Here is an 18,506-nt window from a genome sequence, read left to right on the forward strand (position 1 = left end):
GTATTAGATCAATAGGTTTGTTGGTGCTGATTAGTACCATGGAGGTCTTTTTGTGACCTTGGATGAAGATCCCGGTTGAGACTTTCTGTCTTATCATACTCCGGAGTCTTTTATGATAGTAGAGAGGTTTCATCCAGGTCAATGTTTCAGTTTGTATTACGAAATTTATTTCGAATAACAAGGTTCTTGGTTGTGGCAGGGTTTTTTCGTTTTTAGGTACCTGAAGATTCTTTCGTGACCTGGGATAAAGTTTACGCTAGCGACTTTATTTCTTGTCATACTCTGGAGTCATTTATGATATCAAACAAATTTTATCTAGGTCAATGTTTAATTTTGTGTTGCCAAGTATGCTCTAAATAGAAAGTTCATTGATGATGCAGTTTAAATCAAAGGGAATGATACAGTTTGAGCAAGTTTAAAGAAATATTGTTTTCAAATATTTTTATCTTTTGATACCACTAGGAAGCCTTTTATTGGTTTTGTAAAAATTGTATGTTATATTTAAATCTATATTGTAAACTATATCGTTATTAAAAAACTTGTTAATGATGCTGGCAATGCAGTTGGAGCATTTTTGAAGAAATTACGTTTATATAATAACATTTAACATTGTTTGTAATAACATTTTTTAGAAATTACGTTTCCGTACCACAGAAGATCTTCTTGACAAAATATTGTCTATACTGTGTCTGTATTATAAAATATATTTTCAAATAAGTTTGTGAATGATTCTAGGGATGCAGTTTGATAGGGTGTGATGCAGTTGTAGCGAGTTTCTATGTGTATTCACGAAATTTCATTCTTCAGGTTTTATTCTCACCCGGGGTGAACACACGTTGACCATTTGTCGGTTATCATGACAAAAGCAGAAGGTCGTGCAAACCAGTTCAAACTGCATCTAGATATCTCAAACAGTTCTCTTTTTCAATTAAATCCTCAATCTCTTTAGTTCTTCTCTAGCGTGCTGTCATACTGGTTTATTGGGGTATAATTTCGATGCCGGTATGAATAAAGTTTAGCAGCATGAATATTTTACAAGTAACGAATCCTTAAGGCTGCCTGTGCAAATCAGGTCAGGCAACATCTCAATACTAACCGACAATCCTTTCACAATAACTGTAAAAAGGCCACTATACAAGTTTGATTATTCTATAAAGAAATAACTAAAACATTCTTTAATTAAGTTATTGGGGCGCAGTTTGAACTGGTTTGCGCATACAACCTCTCAATTTTATCGCTGTATTATGATACGTACTTTCTTATATTTGTACTTACATTATATTCTGTAACCTAATAGGTATTTCTTCATTTAATTAATAAATAATAATAACAGTGAATATATTGAACATTTTCAAACCTCTTCAAACATCACTCAACGATCTCGAAAATTCTTTTCTTTTCGACAAAATCATCGAACTATGTCTCCGTTAACTATTTCATTTAATTGATAGACTGCGGATTTTATGTATTTATGACAAAAATAACTGGATGAAGTACCGGAATATAAACAATAATAAATACTAAACGTATTGAAACTATTTAAGAATATCAGAAGTATTATTAATATTATTTATAATTAAGCTAAAATATTTTTATTTTGCACAAAAATCCGCAGCCTAGAAAAAGCAGATTCTTCGACGAGCAGAGCAAGAAAATGAAACACGTGTTTCCAAATACAAACAATATAAGTCACACAATTTTTAATACTGTTAATACTCGCACGTCACATAACCTCACTTCACCTACCGACAACGCGACGCAGCGCCGCCGCCATTACCTAGCTGCTTTAGGATGTTAGAGCCTGCGAACACCGACAGCAACGTTTAAACTCGTACGGAAAGATAACGAGTAAAGTATCCCCTGCGTCGCGTTTGAACCGGTTCGATTAGGCAAACAAGGTTGAAGTTCCAGGTATAGCGGGAGTTGTCTGTGAATAAAATCACGGTTATATGACGCGGATCGCGGAATGATTTACGTGGCAGAAGCGGGAAGAGGAAGGAGAAAGAGAGGGGGAGAGAGAGAGAGAGAGTACGTTGCCACGAAAAATCGGAAATATTCAAGCCGAACCGGCGTCTAAAAATATCGCGCGCCGGTATTAATTTACTCGACCGTCACGTTGCCGGAACGGTCGCGGAAATGCGAGCGAGAGAGCTAGAAGAGAGAGAGAGAGAGAGAGTGAGACAGTTAGAGGGTGGGAGGGAAAGAGAGGAGAGGGAGAGAGAGAGGGAGCGCGTTGCGTTTTAGCTGATTGCCGACCTGCATCGTCTATCGGCCGCGTTCGCACGTGTGCAAACGGAAGAAATGCGAATGAACCTCGCACAGTTTGCTGAAAAATGACTCACCGGCAGCAGCCTCTTTCCAGAAATATACGGATCCGCTTGCCAATAGTCATCTTTTCCCGATGATCCGCCAGTGTCAAGCACCTGCGCTTTGTTGTGCAACGGAAAATTTCGCGGGCACACCTGCGCGCAACCCGTCCCGTCGGATTCGCTCGCCAATATCAATTAAACTTTTCGATGAAAAGTTCATCCAAATAATTAGAATGATTCTTGCTCGTACATTTGTCGTTTCGTTTCACGATTTTTGAGTTTTCATTTGGAACGTGACGTTTTATTTCAATTCAGTTTTGTTAACGGGTTAAGTATTATTTTACGGATCTGTTTTATCGAACGTTTCGCATTTACGTTGATCACATGAGTATTTTTGTTATCAATTACAACGGTCATTTGTTGTTTGTAAATTATTATTAATATATGTAAGTGCATTTTGAATTTTATGTACATGTTCGTTACATCGAATACTTTTTTTTGATTATTTCAGAATGTTTGTGGTTTCTTTGTACATATTTTCAAAATTTTATTATGTATTGATTTAACATTGTATTGGACGTTAGTTATATTTAAAATTTTATTATGCATGAATTTCAAATATAATTGCACGTTAATCATATCTGAATTTTTATTAATCTAATATTAATCTAAAATTCTGTTTTACATGAAATAAATTGAAAACTACACCGTATATCCGTAGAATGTTATAATACATTAATTATACGAATGATGTTCTTATATATTAATTATATTTGAAACTTCCAAATGCATTAATTATTTTAAGAATTTTTATATACATTACTTACATTACAAAATTTTAAATACATCAAATACATTTCAGATTTCATTGCGTATTAAACATATTTACAATTGTATTCTACACGAATTACATTCGAAATTATATTTTACACATGCGAAATTATGATACATTAATCATATTAAAAATGTTTAAATACGTTAATAATATTTCCAATCGTATAACACGTCAATTCTATTTAAAATTGTATTAATACATTAACTACATTCGAGAACCGCATGCATTCGTACAAGTAAGTTTGAAAATTGTTTATCCGTTTATGTCCGTCGAGCGCAGAACATTGTAATATTTCTACTGGTGACAGTTTTTTTTCGAAAAGTGCGCGTCACTCCATTTGTGCGCAACTTTTACCGCGAAATAATTAAGCGTCGAGTGCCGCGCGAAAGCGAGGAGGAGAGTGCTCGGAGCTATTATAAAATAACCTGTTGCTACGGAAAAACTGGAACCAGGCCCGAAAGCCACCGCGCGTAATTGTACAAAGGGGGCCGACCGAAGTTCCGTCTGGTATCTGGTTTTTTTTTGCAATTTTAGAATGGACTCGCTACAGAACGCCTCGTGGAAGAGAACTGCGAGGCAGACGAAGGATTACTGGGTGTGTCTCTTCTGTTGCTCGTTTATTCATCGCAACAGATTCCGTTACGTCATCGTGAATTATTAATCCGATCGATACCGTGTGTCGGCGATCACTCGTTCCTAGAGTAACGCCTCATTAGTAGCCCGTTCCTGATTTATTCATTTATTCCCGATGGCCGATGGGTCTTGTGAAATTTTATGAGATGTCTCGTGGACGTTGCTCCAGTATGGAGACAGTACTGTACTTGATTTTCTGTCTCGTTAGTAGCCCATTAGTCAGACTTCATCATGAGCTAATAATTTTGATGGACCTTGTGAAATTTTATGAGGTGATTCGAGAATGTTGCTCTAGTATACAGACAGTACTGTACTTGATTTTCTGCCTTGTTAATCAGATTTAATATTTAGTAAATAATTTTGTGGAGTTTGTGGAAATTTCTGAGGTAATTTGAGAATATTGATTTACTATCGAGGCAATACTGTACTTCGCTCCGTGGTCAAAGTTACGTATAAACTCTTTTAAGACTCTACTAATACATTATCGAGGTCATACTGCACTGGAAATTATGCTTCGCTAGTTGTCTATTACTTAAACTTAAGTACTAGCTGCTTATTTCTTATTTCATCGAGAAAGATTTTGTCCGAACTTCCTTCAAACAGCGCTGTACTACTATCGAGACAATCCTGTAATAGAAACAGAATCATCACTAAGTAACTTCGACATTTAATTAAAAAAGAACTATTTGAGATATCGAGGTGCAATTTGCGCAGGATTGCAGTGGAACTTCTCCGCTATCTTTCACAATAACACCAACGTTTTGAAATGAACAAAAAATCCACTTTTTTTTCGTGAAATTTAAAACACCGTTTCCTGCATTTCCGCTAAAAATCTGTCTCTCAGAATAGCGACCGCTGCAGGAGTCCCATCGAGGACAACGTTAGCGTCAATTAGCAGTAACGAAACTCTAAGAACTCACCTGCAGTTCTGCAATAACCGCGTTCCACCGTTTCCGACCGTTATTTTGCGAATAAACTGTTGAAAACGACCTAGATCCCGGAAAGCGTTATCGCGACGAATGAATAATAGCGACGTGGAAGCGTGGTTTAGTCGCGAGATGTCCTGATCGGATCGAGCGATTAGATCGTCGAATGGTAATTAGCAAAGGTGGCGACGCAGAAAAGAAAGAAACGCGTAGTTCCCACGCTCTGGAAATCGAACGCGGGTAATACGCATGGTGAAAACACGGCGCGCCGCAACGCTGCCGGTGATTGTGCAATGGCAAAGGGGTGACCGAGTGTCAAGAGCACGGGAGACGGTGTTTTTGCCGTCGCGTACGTATGAATATAGATATTAGACGCGGAGGCCTCGTTAGCAGCATTATCGGTGACTAACGATTACGACCACCAAGGCCTACGCCTTCTGCCATGCATCAGCAGTTCACCGCTGCGCTGCCTTCCCGGGCCTCCCACCGTTGACATTCGACGCGTTCCTCAGATTATATCAATGACTGCGCTCTCTGTGTCCACCCATTCCGCCGTCTTCCTGCTCCGGCCGTCGCACACTGCGACCTTATTCGCATTCAAAAGTAAAAATATCGATTTCTAAAATTTCGTAGTTGCGAAATTATTACAGAGAAAAAGTTTGGGTAAGAATTGGCCAATTTTCATCGAAGACAACTTCGAGAGGAATCATTGTAGAATGATGACTCTTTTTTTTTTTAAATTAAAGCTGGAAACCTCTATTTTAAGATAATATTATGGATCTTAAGCTTCATGCACCATCACCGTACGAGCTATTTAAATGTAAAGCCATGTTTGCCGCGTTGAAGATTGACAAGTTTCACGAAATGCGCGGTCTTTGTAAAACTTGTTTCGGTGGATGACATTTACTATCGACCGAAGTTCAATCCTTTTCCTTTAATTAGAAAGGAAGGAAACGAGAATGTGATTTTTTTTCGCGAAGTCATAGCAATTTAAAGTTATTCTTGCATTTCGTTCAGCTCGGCAATTTTCAACAAACATGGTGTCGCATTTAAAGGGTTACAATCGTGCCGGTGCATCAAACTTGAGATAAGGATTAGATTAGAATGTTCTATTAACATTTATAAATAAGATCGAAAGATTTCAAGTAGATTCTCTGAGCCATTTCTTTAAAAATAAAGTATTAGATCTAGGAGTTTTAATAAGTATGCATATGCCCATTTAAGACATATATTTTTCAGAAATGTTATTTACAAATTGCCATCACGCTGGCTAGAGGTCATAGGTAACGAAATTAAATTGTATAATAAATATTATTAAATGTATGAAAAATGTGCTATATTCTTTCACTTCGCAGACAGAATTTTCAATAGACCTAATATTTGTTAGAACAAATGCTGCTCAAATTTGCTGTTTACGGAGACTCTTGTAATAATTATTCAATGAATAATTATTAGAAAATCATTGTTTCTGTGACAAAAAAATTCGTACAGGCTATACATGTTCAGAAAATTTCAAATTGATTCATCTGCTCGTTTCTTTTTAAAAAAATCCGAGAAGGTCGTGCAGCGTGGGCGGACAATGAAGCTCTCCGTAAATGAGGCTTGTAAGTCAATCCCGCTGTAACATTGAACAAAATGGTTATCCTGCGTTAACTAAAATTAAAAACGTTCCTTGGACATTGATGAACAAGATCGGAAAATTTCACGTTGCTCCGTCGATCCCGTCTACTCGAGAAAAAACGTGGGCGAAAGATGAAGTTCTTCTGAAATGAAACTTTTAAGTCAATGTTGTTATAACTTCGGACAAAATCAATATCTGGCGACAACAAAAACGGAAAACAATCTCTAGACGCTCGTAAACAAGATAAAAAAAATTTCAAGTCGTTCGTCTTATCCGTTTCTTGAACAGAAATTCTAGGATATGGGAATGTTCCTTTGTAACATTTTTTTTGCTTTCCACGAAGACAAATGGCAAACACTTGTGTATTAATTACTCCGTAAGTCGGCATAAAGACATTGTTTTAAAATATTTCTACACACGACCTCTGTAGACCGATGTGCTAGCTCAGAAAATTTCGGATGGATAAACTGATCCGTCTTTTCAAGAAAAATCCGCGGAGGTCGCAAAGCGTGGGCGAAAGATGGAGTCCTTCCTAAATGAGGCTTGTAACCCAATTTCGCAATAACTTCGCAGAAAATCATTATTTTTGCATCGAACAAATTTCGAAATCTTCCTTGAACATCGATAAACAAGGTCAAATATTATCGTATCGATTGTCCGATTTGTTTGTTCGAGAAAAATTGCCTCATGTGTCATAAGGAGGTGCGAAAAATTCAGTTCGTCTCAAATGGAGCTTTCGACCTAATTTCGTTGTAACTTTGAACAAGATCATCTTTCTGCGTCAATAAAAATTGAAAATCTTCTTTGAGCATTGAGAAACAAGATCGGAAATTATGAAGTTGATTGGCCGATCCATGTGCACGATAAAAATTCGATAAACGCGAGAAACCTCTAGCATTCGTTCGGTTTCTAGAAAAACAGAAAACGAATAACCGCAGTTAATTACACTACGACACCGCACAAAATAATTTTTCTGACATTAAAAAAATTTCTAGATATTCTTGAAAACGTGTTACACTAACTCAGGAATTTTCAAATTGATTCGTTAGCTTGTTTCGTTGAGAAAAATTTGTTAGTTCGTAAGACGTGAGCGGAAGGTGAAGCTCTTCGTGAAACGGAATTTGCAAAACATTTACGCCATAACTTTTCAAATAATAATACATACATGGAGTTATCATTTGAAAAACCTCACAAATCTTCTTCGAACTTGGATAAATAAGGTGAGAAATTGTCGACTTGATTGTCCGATCCATTCGACGGAGAAAAGTTCGCTAATGTCGCGAAGCGTAAGAGAAATCAAGGCGTGAAATGAAGATCTTCCTAAAGGGGGGAACTTATAATCCAATTATCCAATAACTTCGAGCAAAATCCTTATTTTCGACGTGAGGAAAATATAAAACGTTCTACGGACATTGACAAACAAGATCAGGCGTTTTCGAGTTGATTACCTGATACGCGTCGGTTCAAGAAAAATTGGCTAAGGCCGTAAAGCGTGGGCGAGAAACGAGGCTGCCGGCAAATGACGCTTCTAAGTCAATTTCGCCACAACTTTGCGGGAAATCATGATCTCCGGCGCTACAAAAATTCTGGAACCTCTCCGGGCGATTGATAAACAAGATAAAAAAGATTTCAAATTGTTTCCTCCGGCTGTTTCACTTTTGCATTCTCTTTGATCGCCGAACGTCGGCCGAAGAAAATACGGTCGCATGATCGATTCGGCCCTTTTACGTCGGATACATTCGCAAAAACCGAAAAGCGCGGGCGTAGCGTTATTCTCCGTGAAAAACTACAGAGAAAACGTTAAACAACATTTGCCATACGACCACGCGTTTCCGCGGGATACATTGCAAACCAACACAACTCGCACCCACGCACGTGTGCACCGGCTCGGCTTCAACAATGATTCCCTCGCAAACGAAGCCTCGCACGAAAATTATGACAGATGCAATTTTTCCATGTTTTTTTCACGATAAATCAAATAAACCACGTCCCGAGCAAAAATATCCAAAGGCGAGCTGGAAAACAATGAATTTTCTCGTCTCGAAGGCAGAATTTTTCACAATTTTCAACAGTCTCTTTCGCGTTTCTCACCTGTTCACACCTGTTTTATCTGGTTTGCGAGAGTCGCGACTGGTCCGCACGTGTCCCGCGAAGAATTCTTTGCTGTGCGTGCAAAGCGCAACAAGCCTAGCGTGCGTACGCTGTTAATAATGAAGCGAAGACCGCCGCGGCGCTTTGAGTGGCTGCGTGGCGGCAAAGCGAGGCTCGCCCGACGAAAGGTAAAATCGATGACGTAAAATCAGCGCTGTGCCGGCTCGTAAACAGTGGCACGAGGTCACCGTGATTAAGGCTCGCTCGTGAACGACGCTAAACGATCCGGCGAGGCCGCGGAATCGTTGCTGCGGTGCCCGTTTCCTCGTTGCCCGGCCGCAAAACCCGAGATCTTTGACCACCGTGTTCCGCGTGTATCACCGACCTCTCTTATTTTTCGAACCGGTTCCACGCGACCGACCGCATCATCCAACGAAAATTGCATAGCTACGTTTCGAATCTACGGCCGCCCCGTTCCCAATTTTTCCAAAATCGATTTTCCAATTTCCCAATCGATCCTTCATCAATTTGACTTAGTCGTTTGTTTATTTATTCAAGATTAATTTTTCGTTTAATTACTTTACAAAAACTCAGCATAATAATAATGATAATCATAGTAGTAGTAATAGTAGTAATGATAAAATAGTGATAAAATGGAAACAATAGTTACAATGATTACATTCACGCTTTAAAAAGTTTTAGGAATAGGAAATTAACCAAGAGATAACAGGTTTACATTAATAATTCTACATGTTCCAATAAGTAATATTATTATTATTAATTTATACTAGTAACAGTACATACTTCGTTGTTATTATTAATTTATACTAATATCAGTAAATATACTGCTTCGATAGTACATATACAACAATTAATTTATATTAATAACAATAAATATTTCATTATTGTTACTATTAATTTATACTAACATATATTAATAAAATATAGTTACAATATACAAAAAAAAACTTAAACATCTTGACGTACCCTTAACATTGCCTTTTAAACGTATTAAAATAATTTATCGTAATCATGTTATAATATTGGCTTTTAAACATTTCAAAATAGTTTATTATAATCAATACAATATATAAATAATATTATCATAAAATAATCATTACAAATTTATCCTAGCCACAAAATATATCCAGATCGAGATGCGACGAAACGTAACGTCTTGTGCAAAATACGCGGCAGCCTCCGAAAATTGTACAATTTCCGTCGCGTTCGAAACACATTCTGCTGTTCGCGTACGCCGGTACTGTAATCCACGGGAACTCCATTCGTGTGCCCCTCGTTCACTATTCTAATTAACGCGTTTCACGTTTCCTGGTCATTAGCGTGGGAGTTTCAGTCGTCGAGCGAAATTGTTTTGTTTGTCCTTTGAAGACGGGGGGACTGGTAGGGATGCAGCCGGGAATAGTATTTCCAAACGAGGAGGAGTAGGGACGCTATCGGCACGAATGTTTATGGATTGCTCCAAAGGTGTGTTAGGCGGGGAGAACGCGCGGTTTGTTTGTTTTTTTATTCGTGCAAGAATAATGATCCGATTCGAAGTTATGGCTCTCTTTGTGTGTGTGTGTGTGTGTCTGTGTGTATGCGGCAGAGGGTTTCCATCCCGCCGAGAGATTCAATTTGCCTCATTTTCTCCGGAACCGGATGTAGTCTGTCGGATCGGGAGCGCGGCATCGAATTCGCCATGAAAAACCGGGAGGAAAACGAGAAGCGATATTTTTCGCTTGCAACGTCTCGTTCCCGTGCAAATCGATGACGAACGTGACGCGAGCCGCAACCGGCTTGGCGCTCGCCCCACATTCGGATTCGATTTCCCTGGAAACGATGCGTGGCAGTGTATTCGGCCTGGAAAACTGGCCAAAAGTCGACTTCGAGGAAACTTGCGTGCGACGTATCGAATTGTTGCTTTCTGATATGTTCAAGAAAACGATAGTTTAACTCGTTAACCGTCGCAATGCCCCAATTGTGGATTTTGACATTTGATGTACACCTCGTGGTGCGAAGTATACAGTTTATAGTAATAGTATATCAGTTTAATGTCATTTTATACATAATTAGTCGATATTGTATTATATGTAGTATTCGGTGTGTATTTTGTGTTTCAACAAGTGATCAAATTTGGAAATTGTCAGCAACACGCAGCAAATTTACACATCAGTACACGCAACTTTACCGTATTTCAAGTATTTTTGTTTTGGCTTTTATATTATAATTAAATAGCGTAGATGAATATGTAATTTAGAATATATAAAATAGAACAAAATTGGTTCTAATATATATTTGCGAATTTTATGCATTTAGAAAGAAATAATATATATACACACAAAAAGTTATGTCAAAAAATTAAAAAACTAGAAGATTTTATATTTTGATTTTATATATATATATATATATATATATATATATATATATATATATTTTATTTTGTGTTTTGTTTTTGAAGTTTTTTAATTTTGTGAATTTGCGAATTTTATGCATTTAGAAAGAAATAATATATATACACAAAAAAATAATTTCATAAAAAGAAAGAAAAATCGAGTTAAAAAGCTGCCGACTCGTACTAATAGAAATTTTGAAAACATTTCTAAACTCTTACGCGTAAATTTGACATCCTGCCCACTTGGTAGTGAAATAGCGATGTAAACAATACCATTATTTCACTTCCAAGTTGTACTCCTCTTCCCGCAAAAAAACTGAATAAAATCATTTTGACCAGCTTTTAAGGCCGTCTAAACCACGGTGCGTGGCGCGACGCGAACCACTCGGACAGTTCCGACACGGTCTTCCTCGGGGAGTCGTCCGACGGTCATTAAATTCGCGGGAACGGCTCCCGTTTCGTTATTTATTGGCCTGTTTATCGCCGACTACGATTCGCGTATTACGAAAATCCGGCGATAAGACGGCACGGTTTGCTCGGCGAATGGTAATTTCACTGGAGGTACACGTACCCGGAGGAACGGAAGACGTTGGAACGAATGCCTATTACAGGGTGAGCGCGATGCGTGACTAATAGCAACCGCCGTAAAAAGAATCATGCGAGATCCGAGGAATCCATTCACAGAAGTCGAACGTATTCAGGTTAGGCTTTAACCGCCGCGGATTTTAAAGGACGCCGCGATTTCACTTCGCCGCCTATTCCTTCCACTAGGAAACACCATGAACGTTACTTGGAACTCGTCTAAAATCCTAACGGGTCTTCTTTAATTCAACTCGAACTTCGTATCTCTAGCAACTTCGTAAATGTATACGATAACACGAGAGAATTAATTTTTAGTGTATGTCCGTTTCTGCCATTTTTTATAGCCTTTAACCCTGACCTAATTCTGATCATGGACCTTACTGGAGATATTCCCAGAGTCTTAACGAATTTTTTTAATTTAGCTTAAACTTTGTATCTCTAGCAGCTTTGTAAATGTTTATGATAATATGAAAAAATGAATTTTTAGTGTACGTCCGTTTCTGTCATTTTTTTATAACCTTAACCCTGACCTAATTCTGATCATGGACCTTACTGCAGATATTTTCAAAGTCTTAACAAATTTTTTGAATTTAGCTTAAACTTTGCATCACCGGCAGTCATATAAATATTCACGATAATATGGAGAAACGAGTTTTTAGTCTACGTTACCATTTCTGTCTAACCTTGACCTGGTCTATTTATAAACAGCTTTTTACAATTTTACATTTTGCGCGTTTATGATGAAAATTAAAATGAAGTATTACAATGAAAAAGTGGTTTATTATGAAATTATTAAACATGTGGAGAATGAAGAGGAATTTTTATTCCGCTCCTGTTACTTGCAATCGAGGCAGATAATTTTTATTTCACCTAACAATCCTGATAAAGCAAATACCAAATCTAACTCAGACGTAACCTGTGCCTAGCCTATATTTACAACTTCCGAAATTATCGGACATCTGTTATTAAACTATCTTAAACTTTCTAAACACAGCTTAGGTCTCTATTAGACCCTAATTAAGTCTAGACTCGGAACAGATATCTCTCACGGCGCAGCGATCAGCGTCGAATCTGTTTAACCTGTAAATACATCACACCTGCGAAAGGTACGATGTGACATTGCGTTTGTATGCACGTAAACATTATGTCTTTCTTTCACACAGTTTTTTTTCGGAAACGTGTCCACCGCGCGTATAAACAGAATCGGCTAGGTGTATTTACCATTATCGAGGCACCCGTGTCACACAGCGTGGCGCCGAGTCGACACACCTGTCCGTTCCCGGAAATGAAAAGACTTTTCTGTGTTTTCGTCAGCGTCGCACAGCCTCCTCCAAGGACCTCTGTCGTTGAACCCGAGCCTCCCCGAGACAGCAGCCGAGCACCCTGTCGTCGTAGGTGCTATTTTTAGAACGAGGAATCCTGCCGGATGCGATCCAGCCGACACAGCTGACCGCGAGAGGACGGGGCGAGACACGAGGAGGGGGTGGGAGGGGGATGCGAGGGCTCGGGTTTCGAAATTCAGCCACTCTTCCAGGCCCGGCAGGGTGAGCCGAGGGTTGTCCCCGTTTCTCTGGCCGTGACCCACCCCCGATAGCCCTGGCTGGGTAAAGTGACTCCCACGCGCCCTCGACGTCCCGTGAACCGTCGCGCTGTGTGCGCCGCGCGCGAATCTCTTTACATCAGGATCACTGCTGACGCAATCCGAACGTGTTTGCGTTGAATTATGCTTCACCGTCAAGAAGGTGAATCTCTCGTTCGAATGCAGCTTTTTAATTAAATCACGCCCACGCCCGATCGCCCCGGCTATTGACGATGAATTACTTCTTTATTGAAACTTGATGGAAACCCGTTGCAACAGGATTCTAAATTCGTTATTTCGAATTTTACCGTGGAAACGATCCCGGAAAAAGTTCCGTCGTTTCAAAGAGCGTACAAATGAACGGGACAAATTAAGAAACGAAATCGGATACCTGCATTTCTGCATCGATAATTACAGTAGATGATGGAAATACGAGTTCAACGACTACAACGAACACAACCGTTTCCATTCGTTCGATCTCGAGATTGCTCGTGTCGGAAAGGATATCCGTAAGAGCGAGCAAAATTCCTTTAGATAAAATTCGCTCGTCGTTGCTATACTCCCTTTTCGAAACAGTGCAATTACTCGCCGACGAGTATTTCTTTGATAAAGCCAACGGCGCAACAGAGAGGCGCGTTTAGGCTTCCGTAAAAAGAGGCTCAACCCCCATTCACACCCCCTCCCCCCGCACACGTCTGAATTAGTGGAAAGCGTCGGTTTCATTGAAAACGAGGTCACGGGCCACAGGTTGTGCATCGGTGATCTGCGACATTCACCGTGGTTTCCCCGGTGAAAACGGCCGAGGTCGGCGTCGGTGCATCGGTGTGCGTGCGCGCGGCAGGTGTGTCGGTGTGCGGACGGCAGCGCATGCGTGCCCGTGTGCGTTCTGTTCAGGGTGTAACAGGTGGATGACGTCACCGGCTAGGGTAGCAACCCCCCTCCCCCTCCCCCACTCTCCTCGAGTCAAAAGCGTTCCCCGCCAATCGGCACCCCATTCTAGATTCAGACCCGCGTATAGTAGATCGTTCAGATGATCAAAGAAGCAACTCCAAAACCGTGGATCTAGCCGTTCGCGTCGTCATCGATAGGAGCCCGTTCTGATGCAGTTCGGAGTGTCCAAGTTCGTTCAGAGCGTTAAACGATGTAAGTTGAAGAACGTGCGGACGAGAATTACCGCGCGAGCATTTCATTGAAAGCATCCCTAACGATCAGGGTACATACTGTACGCAGCATAGTGGAACAAAACACCTGTATTCGTGCGCGTCGTCGGCCAAAGTTTAGCAGCGATATATGTGCGCGCGCTAGATTTATCTCGTTACTTTCTAACGCGTTCGCGGATGGTAAAAGTTCAGAAATAGACAGGTGATTCGTTCTGAGACTGATTGTGACATTTAAAATTGCGTTGATCTAAACATTTTTTAAATCCGCAATCTACTTATTAAACGTTTAACTGCTGATTATTCTAAGTGTAAAGAAAATGAAAATCTATTGAAAAAACTATTCGCCGCAGAATCCCTCAGCAATACCAACGAAACCTCATTGAATGAAATGAGATAGACGATAAATAAAAAAGAAAAAATTAAATAGATTGTTCCCTACTACAAAAATTCATCCCCGAAGAAGTTAATGACGCTGCTATACAAAATTTCGACAGCAATCGATGATGTCCAAGAAAATAGGTGCATCGTACCACTGTGCGTGACTTTGAGTGTTCAGAAGATAAGAGAAGTAGGTTAAAAACGTGAACCCAGCCACGAGCCTATCCATGGAATCGTTAGCCTGGTTGCAGGCCGAAGCGAGAGGGTTAAAGAAGTTAAGAGGGTTAAATGATCGTTGAAAGGCTTGTAAAAAGTAGCCAAGGAGAGAGGGAGGAAGAGAGAGGGAGAGAGAGAAAGAGAGAGAGGTCGACGAAGTGCAATAGAACCTGAAAAAGCATCCCCGTAAAAACGTGCGACCCCGAGGACCAGGAGAGCGAAAGAACGCGGAGGCCGCGAGCAAAGCGGAGGCTGTGGTGCGTTTGCGCTGCGCAGGTATCGGGCGCCCTACGGTGCAGGGTACGCGCGACAGTGAAAGTAGGCGCTGCGGCGTCTCTGATTGGCGGACGGTCGGCCGAGAGGTACAGTGGAGCCTGGCGGTCGCCCTCGTGCCCGCGCTGCCGCCCGTACGCGCTCAGTGAGTGGCGGACCGCTGACGGTGTAGCATCGTTCGGTGACGCTCGTGCGCGCGTTAGCAACATTCCTCCTGCATTGAACCGACTCGAACGCAGGCCAGCAAATCGCAGCGAGCGAGAAAGAAGAAAGAGAGAGAGAGAGATAGTGCGATAGAGACAACAGTAGCGCATACATCAGCTTGTAAACAGTTCAGTGGGAAATAAGAAACGTCGGTGTTCTCGGTGTTGGTGTCTCGGTGTCGTTGCGTCGAGTCGATTCCGTCGCGCGAGGATGCGCATTGTCAACGATGGAGGCGATTGAAGCGCGGGACACGTCAACGTCGACGCAGTTCGTCTGGTTCCGTAGGGCCGATCGTCGTCGCTGAGAGAGCGCGCGACCGTGGGGAAACCGAGAAAGTAGACGACGCCGAGAGGGACATCGACCGAGAAACTTCGGCCGGGTACACAGCGAAGAAAGCAGAGAGACAGCAGGACGAGGAGAGAGAGAGATTAACGAAGTGAGAGAGAAGGATAGAGAGGTGGAAAAGAGAGGGTTGCTGAGAGAAGTGGAGCGAGGGGAGAAGGATCGTACACACGGCCGGCGTGACCTCGATCCTCTGGTGGACGACTGTGCGCAGCCTCCTCACGGTTGTCGGGCTTGCCGGAATTTCGCCAGTGAAAATGATGCACTTCCACCGCGGCCGCTCGGCTGGCTGACGTTCGGAGCCCGCGCGCGCGAGACGGCCCGGCCTGCGTCTGGCCGCGTCCTCTCCCCTCCCCGGCCCGCACCGCTGCGTTCCCTTTTGCGCGATCGTGACCCCGTTTCTTCGATGACCGACACTCCGGTGGCCGGCCGCCATTAGAGCAAGCGGCGAGCGAGCGGGCGCGCACGAAGGAGAGAGAGAGAGAGACGAGAGGCCAAGATAGAAACGAGAGCAGCCGAGACGGGACGAGATCTGCGCTGCTACGCCACTGTGTAGTGTTGTGTGTGCGCCGCGAGATAGCAGCCGGAGAGAGAGAGAGAGAGGAGGGAGACGGGGAAGAGCGAAGCGGCCGACCGAGACCGATGCGTGAGTCTCTCGAGGGGACCATGGACTCTTGACAGTGAATCGATGCTGCCCTGACCTCGTATCCCGCGATTTCGGTCGACGAACGAATTATCGGGGTCAACGACTAGTGCAGTGCCAGCCGCCGTGCTGTAAACAGTGTGCGCCGTTTCGAATACCGCTGAAATACCTGTTGGATATACATACAGTGTGTACCGCGGGCGACACTCTCTCCCGTTCTCCTCCCTCTCTTCATCTTCGGGTGATCCCGAAAGTTTTTCGCTCGGTCGCGGTCTCGAGAACTCTGGTACGGTGGAGCCCAAGGAACAGCACGCCACCACGCTGGTCCAGAAGGTGGAGCAGGCTGGCGAGATGCTGCAGACCGTGCCCCGTCTACCCGTCGCCGGGGTCCGACGCAGATGGGGCAACAGGCACACCGGCAACCTGCAGGAATCCAGCCCCGAAGTGTCCAGCAGCGGCGTGCTGTCGCCGCCGCCGAACTTTCAGCCCTCCACGCCGGAGAGCTCGGCCGTTAGGACCGAGGACCTCCAGCTATGGGACCTGGACCTGCACAGGGGCCTGCAGACCAACGGCGAGCATTACAGGGCCACGGTCACTGCGACCACCACCACTACCGTACTGCCCACGCCAGCCGACCCTGCGTCACCGTTCGCCAACGCCGTCGAAGGTGCGTGATGCTTTTTTGGATTCGTTTGAGCCTAGGCCGTCGTCTCTGGAATTTTTAAAACGATCTCGTCAGCTGGAACACATGCCTCCCGCACCGAGGCTGGGATTAATTGTGCGGTTTAAAGGGCTGCAGTAGTTACGACGACGGCGCGTCGCCGCCGTCAACGTTGACGACGTACTCGCGAGTTTATCGCAATGCCATTAACGAGTTTCTCATGTTTTTTTTTGCTTTTTCTGAACTGCTCTGAATTCTTTGCACGGTTTATCGTGTGGAACTCGGTGGTTTGGGAATTGAGAAGGATTACATCAGTTTTGTGGGACATGGAATGTCGGATTTTTAAATAATCAGCAAAAACTTCGTATCGTTTCTTTCAACGATGCTTTAGACAAGTACGCTTCTCTCGCCAGTTTTTAACATTGCAATCGTCAGTTGGAAGTTTCACTAGTGAATAAACTCGGTTTTTAAAAATATCACACGAATATCCGCTCCTTATAGTATCAGTTATTTAAGAGATAAATATATTCTTTATGGTTTTATACTCTTCATACCGTAATTCTTTACATACTGTATAAATTCTTCTCGACTCGTACAAAACTCAAAATAAACAATGAAAAAATAGAATTTTGAGAATTTTGTTTCTGGCAAAATGTGATGCTGGCAATACATAGTACAACTATAATAGATATTATGTCATAAAACAACAACATAACGTAAGCAGGAAGCCAAGCGTTTACACGTAATAAATATCTGACATTTCACGTGTACTAACCTAATATTTTTGGGGGGATGTTTTCGATTTATTTGAACGATTTAGGGAAATTTTGGTAGGATTTTTGAATTTCAATTCGAAAATTCGAAGATTTCTAAGTGAGAATTTCGAGGTTAGGGAACCGTTCGACTGTTTCAAGTAAGATTCAACAATTCAGGATCGTTTTCCATATTCTGTTCGACAATTTTCTGTTAGTAATTACTGAACTCCTGATTTTATACTACCATTTAACACTAGAACTGCCAAACCAGTCAAAATGACTGACTTCTGATCTTTCCTTTTATAGTTCCTGTTATTATAAGAATATTTCTAAATGAATTGAAATGTTTCAAGTATGCTGTTACAATTATCTTCAGCCAATTATACGCGTCAAAAACGAAAGCAAATTCCTACGTCAGTTTAATTTGCTGCGATTAAGGCAGACTTCGAGCTGCTTTTTGTTTCGCGCAAAGATCCACAGTTCATTCGTCTGGAAGGAGCAACAACCGAAAGTGCGCGGACATTTTGAAAACGCCGTGGCCGTTGTAACACTTTTAATTTCGCTTGGAGGAAAAGTCGAACTATTAGCAGTCGTGACGAAATCGACAGTTTAATTGAACCTCGCCACGCGGACTCGAGGATGATAATGTTTCAACGGAATGCTGACAGAAAGTGGAGGACTTAGGTGATGTCTTATCTGCCGCGTAGCATTTCGTGTGTCTAGCATCTAAATACAGTGGACACTGGAGGAGCGTATCTCCGCGTCGGGGAACGACGCGACGATCACGGGTTCGAGCAGCTATAATTTGCAATCTAGGACACGGTCGAAAGTAATTACTCCATAATTCATTCCGAGGGAAAAAATGTTTCCTTTTACAAATCTTTCATTTACGTGAGAACGTGTGAA

General features: G+C 41.9%; 1 protein-coding gene across 4 annotated transcripts in view; it reads left to right on the top strand.

Annotated features, from left to right (window-relative positions):
• Ecr (ecdysone receptor) overlaps positions 1-18,506 on the top strand; it is a 225,254-nt gene that overhangs the window by 170,910 nt on the left and 35,838 nt on the right. For 2 of the 4 annotated variants that reach the window (XM_078185645.1, XM_078185646.1), the window contains exon 1: positions 15,622-16,851. The exons of the other annotated variants lie outside the window; for them this stretch is intronic. In XM_078185645.1, the coding sequence (XP_078041771.1) occupies positions 16,536-16,851 (316 nt within the window). In that variant the 5' untranslated portion in view covers positions 15,622-16,535. Of the gene's footprint in view, positions 1-15,621; positions 16,852-18,506 lie in introns of those variants that run through there. 4 annotated transcript variants of the gene reach the window in all.

Source organism: Augochlora pura, chromosome 7 (genome assembly GCF_028453695.1).
Source record: "Augochlora pura isolate Apur16 chromosome 7, APUR_v2.2.1, whole genome shotgun sequence".
Classification (NCBI taxonomy): domain Eukaryota; kingdom Metazoa; phylum Arthropoda; class Insecta; order Hymenoptera; family Halictidae; genus Augochlora; species Augochlora pura.